The following is a 6,762-nucleotide window of genomic DNA, read 5'->3' as shown; positions in this document are numbered from 1 at the left end:
AAACTTGTTCCTCTTCCATAACATTTTCCAAACAACGTCTATCTATAATGGCAGATACTCTTAAAATTAACTTCTGGGTCTGTCGTTCACAAATATCCTTCAATACATCTAAGATTACAGTATTGTCTGGACCAGCCCAAGAACAATGACACAATCCAGCCAAAGTGGATTCACTTTACACCAGTCATATATACTTAATGATGGATGCAAAAGTATCATAAAATCAGGGACATCCACGTGGAGACCCACTTATTCATCAAACTGCAGGTTCAGTTGTGATTGTAAGTTGAGGACTGCCTGTGGTCCATTTATATCTTTCCAACATCAAAGTTCTAATCAGCCTTTTAGTGTTTATTCCCATAAGACAAATGGATATTTCTCCTAGGAAGGTAACGGAGCCTGGCCGTTTAATGGCACTTGATGAGGCGTTCTCATCCCCCTTGCTGTTGGAATCTGCCTCCCTAAATGCCTCATTTGAACAGTTCCAGGAATGCTTTGTAGTCCTGCCAGAATGTGACAGGAGAGCCAATTGAACTCAACACCTAGTGTGGCCAAAAGCAGTCCTTTCTCACAAATCAGCATTTCACTGACCCGCCAGGGTCTCCTCAGATCCTCTACATCGGGGCTGAAGAGGCAGACCAGGCAGACCATCGGCCTGCAGAACGAGCAGCCCACCAGGAGTCAGCAGGAGGCTCATGGGAACCTGAGCAGGTGGGACCAGATGAGAGCCAGATTTTGGCAGGACACCCAGCCCAAAGTCATGGTGGCAGCTATGAAGGGCTGAGCAAAGGCCACCAGCCCTTCTCCTTTAAAGGAAATCAGGATAGAGCTGGAAGGGACCTTGCCTTCCTGGTTCAGGAATTCTGGGTATTGAAGTCCACAAGTCATAAAAGAGCCAAGGTTGCCTATCCCTGACCTATACCATCCCAGACAAATGACTGCCCAATCTCTTCTTAAAAGCCTCCAGTGATGGAGCACCCACAATGTCTGGAGGCCAGCTGTTCCACTGGCTAATTGTCCTCACTGTTAGGAAGTTTCTCCTTAATTCCAGGTTGCTTCTCTCCTGGATTAGTTTCCATTGTTTCTTGTCTTGCCCTCTAGTGCTTTGGAGAATAAGGTGACCCCTCTCTTCTTTGTGGCAGCCCCTCAATGTCACGAGATACGTCAATGAGAGAGCAGCAATGTCCTTAATGAAGCCATGCCACCCCTGGGACTATAAAGGACCAACCTCCAAGTCCTTGACCTTCTATTGAAGCAACTCTCCAAGGATGGACATACATGATTCTTGGATTGTTTTGCTCCTAGTGCTATTTCTAGACTCCAGGCTTGAGAAGACGGACCAAATCCTTTCTTTTCTGCCATCCCCTCACTTTATAGGGTGGAGCTTCCAAGTCCTTCACCATCTTGGACGCTCTTCCCAGTTCCTCGGCATCCTTCTTGTTGGCAGGAATCCACCTTCACAACCGCAGCATGGCATTTATCGGTTAGAATTGTGAAGATCGTTTCCATGACTGGAAATCCCTCAGGCAAGGGAGGGAGAAGGAGCTGCGTGTGCGAAGAACTCTGGGATCCACAAGAGAGGCAGAAGCTCCCCAAGGCCACCAAAATGGCAGGGAAGGGCCGGTCATAAATTGCCTGGGTGTTGACTGCTGGGCCCTCTTGGCAGGAAAAGCACCAGTGAGCTGCATGTCTGAAGGGGTGACTGCTTTCCCCACCCAGGTCAGTCTCTGGGCTAAATGGCCCAGATTTTGCCAAGCGGGGGGAGAAACAGGAGGTTGAGAATCCGTGGTCCTCGCAGGCAAGTCACTTTTCAATGAAAGGGAGACTCTAGAAAGAGTGCAGAGAAGAGCAACAAAGATGATTAGGGGACTGGAGGCTAAAACATATAAGGAACGGTTGCTGGAATTGGGTATGTCTAGTTTAAGGAAGAGAAGGACAAGGGGGGACATGATAGCAGTCTTCCAGTATCTCAGGGGCTGCCCCAAAGAAGAGGGAGTCAAGCTATTCTCCAAAGCACCTGAAGGCAGGACAAGAAACAATGGATGGAAACCAGTCAAGGAGAGAAGCAACCCAGAACTAAGGAGGAATTTCCTGACAGTTAGAACAATTAGCCAGTGGAACCACCTGCCTCCAGAAGCGGTGAATGCTCCAACACTGAAAACTTTTAAGAAGAGACTGGACAGCCATTTGTCTGAAATGGTATAGGGTTTCCTGCTTGAGCAGAGGGTTGGACTAGAAGATCTACAAGGTCCCTTCCAACTCTGTTATTCTGTTAAGTCTGTTAATTCTGTTTCTTGGTGTGGTAGTTTGAAAATGTAAATATTTCTCTGCCTTGTATCCCTAGTTCTCTAGGCAACAGACCTGAAAAACCACAAGGGGAAGGAAATACAATAAAGAGAGGACCCAATGAAGACCTCTCCCCACAGTTCTCAGGCTGTGGTAGATGCTGAGCCTGAAGCAATGTTGGAGCAGCCTGGCTCTGCCTGGGGCCATTCCCTAATGTGGGGGACCTGCTGCTGAGAAGGTCTCCTGCCACCCCTGGCTCCACATAAGGTGCATGGGAGAGCCTCCTTGATGGGGCCTCATATCTGCAGAAGAGAAAGCTGTTTTCTGACCAAATATCAACGTCTTTCTGCCATTCCAAAGCCCACCAGGGTGAGGCAGGGACATCCTCGCACACACAACTGGGCCCCAGTATTTCATGTGAGCTCCCCCCCCCTTCCCAGCCCTCCCTCTGCAGGCTGGGAGCCTCCTTAGAAGTACAGAAATTTAGAGGCACCAGATCATCTGAGCTGTCTTCCTGCAGTGAAGGTCAGTCTGTCCTTTGCATTGCCTCTGAAAACCTTGTGTATCATTCCAGGGGGGTCTGTAACCTGTAACCTTGCAGGCTTTGGGGCTCTTCAGCGTTCACTGTGGAGGTGCATGCCAAGAGAATATACTTTGTGGCCTCTGTCGCAACACACCTTGGTTCCTTACTTGAGAGGGCAGATTCCCTACCACACCAAGGATCAAAATGACAAGTACAGCTCAAACTCAGTTGTCCTTGATTAGATGGGCACTTCCAAGAACCGTCTTTTGCAAAAAGACGGATTGGCCCAGCCTTCTTCGGTGGTTTTGTAAACAAATAATTCCCAAGAAAGCCTTATAGGTGCAGAAATTCTGGATGTCTCTTGCTCAACCGATAATAGAGCCAACCCACCAGATAAGATGGGTTGACTCCACTATTATTTCTCTATTTCTTTCTTTCTTTCTTTCTTTCTTTCTTTCTTTCTTTCTTTCTTTCTTTCTTTCTTTCTTTCTTTCTGTCTGTCTGTCTGTCTGTCTGTCTGTCTGTCTGTCTATCATCTATCTATCTATCTATCTATCATATCTTTATATATGTGTACAGTATCTATTTATCTATATCTATCTATATCTTTGATTATCATATCTCTATATATCTGTGTACAGTATCTATCTATCTATCTATCTATCTATCTCTATATCTATCTATCTGTCTGTCTGTCTGTCTGTCCGTCCGTCCGTCCGTCCGTCCGTCCGTCCGTCCGTCCGTCCGTCCGTCCGTCCGTCTGACTGTCTGTCTGTCTGTCTGTCTATCTATCTAGCTCTTTGATTATCATATCTCTATATATCTGTGTACAGTATCTATCTATCTATCTATCATCTATCTATCTATCTATCTATCATCTATCTATCTATCATCTATCTATCTATCTATCTATCTATCTATCATCTATCTATCTATCTATCTATCTATCTATCTATCTATCTATCTATCTATCTATCTATCTATCTATCTATCTATCTATCTATCTATCTAGAACCCCACAGATTGTCTGCAATGTCACGGAGAGGCTGCTATATCTAAAGCCCTGGCCCAAATTCTCTTCCTCCTCCGGGTCCCCCTCCCCCTGATGTAATCTCCTTCCTTTCTGTCCAAGGGTCTCTTTGACTGAGGAGGCTCTGCAGATGAAGGGGCACCATGCAGCACATCAACTCTGGTGCTCCCGCGAACGCCACGGCCACGCTCCACGATGCCTTCACCCTCCTGGGCATCCCAGGGCTGGAGTCCCTGCACCGGTGGCTCTCCATCCCTTTCTGCTCCATGTACCTAGTGGCTCTGCTGGGCAACGTGGGCCTCCTGCTCGTGATCAAGACGGAGCCCAGCCTGCATGAGCCCATGTACCTCTTCCTGGGCATGCTCTCCCTCACGGACCTGGTGCTCTCCTCCTCCGCCCTGCCCAAGCTCCTCGCCATCCTCTGGTTTGGCAGGAAGGACATCGGCTTCCACGCCTGCCTGGCCCAGATGTTCTTCATCCACTCCTTCACCGCCATGGAGTCTGGCTTCTTCCTGGCCATGGCCTACGACCGCTACATGGCCATTTGTAACCCCTTGCACCACGCGACTGTCCTCACCAACGCCCTCCTGGCCAAGGTGGGGCTGGCCGTGGTGGCTCGGGGGCTGGTGCTGTTCCTCCCACACCCATTCCTGGTGGGGCGGCTGCCCTTCTGCAAGTCCAAGGTCATCGTCCACAGCTACTGCGAGTTCATGGCTCTGCTGAAACTGGCCTGTGCGGATACGGCGGCCAGCGGGGGCTACAGCCTCACCTTGGCTTTCCTGATTGGAGGCTTCGATGTCTGCTTCATCAGCCTCTCCTACGGCCTGATCCTGCGCACCGTCTGCCACTTGCCCTCCAGAGAAGCTAGCTTCAAGGCCCTGGGCACCTGCAGCTCACACATCTGTGTCATACTCGTCTTCTACACTACCGCCTTCTTCTCCTTCCTCACCCTCCGCTTTGGCCACAACGTCCCCCATTCTGTCCACATCCTCATTGCCAACGTCTACCTCGTGGTTCCACCTATGCTGAACCCCGTCATCTACGGCGTACGGACCAAGAGGATCCGGGACAGGGTGCTCAGGCTCTTTTCTTCCTGATGCCTCCTGACCTGTTGCAGCTGTGGGCCAAAGGGGTCTCCTCCCGGAGGCGACCTGCATGTGGTGCCATCACCAGCTGAAGGAGAGGAAGGAGACTTTGCAGCTGAGGGCTGGTTTGGGGGAAGGAAACCTCTGTCTGACCCTTAGAGGTCTCTCTCTCTCTCTCTCTCTCTCTCTCTCTCTCTCTCTCTCTCTCTCTCTCTCTCTCTCTCTCTCTCTCTCTCTCTCTCTCTCTCTCTCCTGTTTCCCAAGGGGAAGGCAGACTGTGTGGTAATATTCTTTGTTAGGATATTTAAATTTAGTACAGTGAAAGTGTACAATGGGCCAGAATACACAGTTGTAGTTGATTGGTTGGAGACTGCCAGCTCTCGCGTGAGGCAATCTGCACTGTGATTGGTTGCTGTGGGTGTGGAGGGGGAGGGTCCCTTTTTTCCCACCTTTTTTCTTCTGTGTGTGCGCTCTGTGTGCTGTTAGTGATTTACCTCACGATGCTCCTGTGCTCCCGACTATCTTGTCTGCTGTAAACCTACAGATGTTAAATATATTTATTTATATAAAAGACTACAAGTTCGTGTCAGTCTCTCCCACTTCGTCAAGACCGCCTGCTGCGGAATTCCTTGACAGAGACCACAACTGAACCAAAGTGATCGGGTCAATTTCTGTCCAGTCTCCAACCTTCCCTTTTCAGGGCCAGCTTCAGAGGTCCCCAAAAGAAGCGACCCATCCATACCCTGTCATGGTTCCGATAGATGAAACCAGTAAAAGAACTTCAAGGCAAGAATTCTTCCTTAGAGAACATTTTATTAAGAAACAAAGTATCGTCACTTACATAGTTGAACCCAAAACTCAGATTCCTTCCCCCCAGATACAAAGTAACAAGTTGCAATTCCCACCCCATAAACACTGTCATAAATCACATTCCCCAATTAACACAAGACTCAGGCTTTTCTCACTAGCTCCTCAGCCGCCAAAACCTTATCAGACCATGTCCTTGAGTTCCCACACTTCTACATTGTTATGGCTAGCTAAACCTCAAGCATTTACCCCATTTCCCCCCCTTCTACATCTGAACTCTAAAAGAATAGAAAAGACACATTAGAAGCAAAAGTAAAATGGCTGCTGATTCCCAGTTGTCACAGTGACGACATCCATTGTCACAGCGTTGACACACCCGTTTGCGCAGATACATCTTGTGCCCCCATTGCGGCCTTTCCTGGACTGGGGGCCCTTGCTCATGGTCACTCATGCCTTGGTCACTTCCAGGCTGGACTGTTGCAATGCACTCTACAGGAGGCTGTCCTTGAAAACCACCCAGAAATTGGTCCGGAATACAGCAGCATGGGTAGTATTGCGCATCTCTCAGTTTGCCTATGCGGCATTTATGCTATGTGAGCTGCATTGCCTCTCAGTTTCTTTCCAGGTGAAATTCAAAAGGTTGATTATTACCATTAAACTCCTATATTACACCAGGCCAGGTGAGCCACAGGACCACCTCTGAGGATACTTGCCCATCCCGTGAGGTTCGATAGCCATGTGGCCCAGAACTCAGGCTGAAGCAGCTGCTCCAGATGAACCACACCAAAAAGAGAATAGTTATAGTAACAATAACAGTAACAGAATAAGAGAATCAGACAAGACCTTGGAGATCTTCTAGTCCAGTGGTTCTCAACCTTTTTAATGCTGCGACCCCAACCGGTCGTAAGTCGAGGACTAAACCGGTCGTAAGTCGAGGACTAAACCGGTCGTAAGTCGAGGACTACCCAACCGGTCGTAAGTCGAGGACTTTCCCTGCCCGGGAGCGCCGCGCATGCGTGGTTCCGCCCCCT

At 48.9% G+C, this 6,762-nt stretch overlaps 1 protein-coding gene across 1 annotated transcript; it reads left to right on the top strand.

The window, feature by feature from the left end:
• The first annotated feature begins 3,982 nt into the window (after positions 1-3,982).
• LOC107297652 (putative olfactory receptor 52P1) lies at positions 3,983-4,936 on the top strand. The gene has a single exon (XM_015827013.1). It carries the CDS (start codon positions 3,983-3,985, stop codon positions 4,934-4,936), a length of 954 nt encoding a protein of 317 aa, XP_015682499.1.
• The last annotated feature ends 1,826 nt before the right edge of the window (positions 4,937-6,762 follow it).

This window comes from Protobothrops mucrosquamatus, unplaced genomic scaffold, assembly GCF_001527695.2.
Source record: "Protobothrops mucrosquamatus isolate PMUCROS unplaced genomic scaffold, P.Mucros_1.0 scaffold3441, whole genome shotgun sequence".
Classification (NCBI taxonomy): domain Eukaryota; kingdom Metazoa; phylum Chordata; class Lepidosauria; order Squamata; family Viperidae; genus Protobothrops; species Protobothrops mucrosquamatus.
Note: the sequence above shows the minus strand (reverse complement) of the source record. Positions and strands in the feature narration are given on the sequence as shown.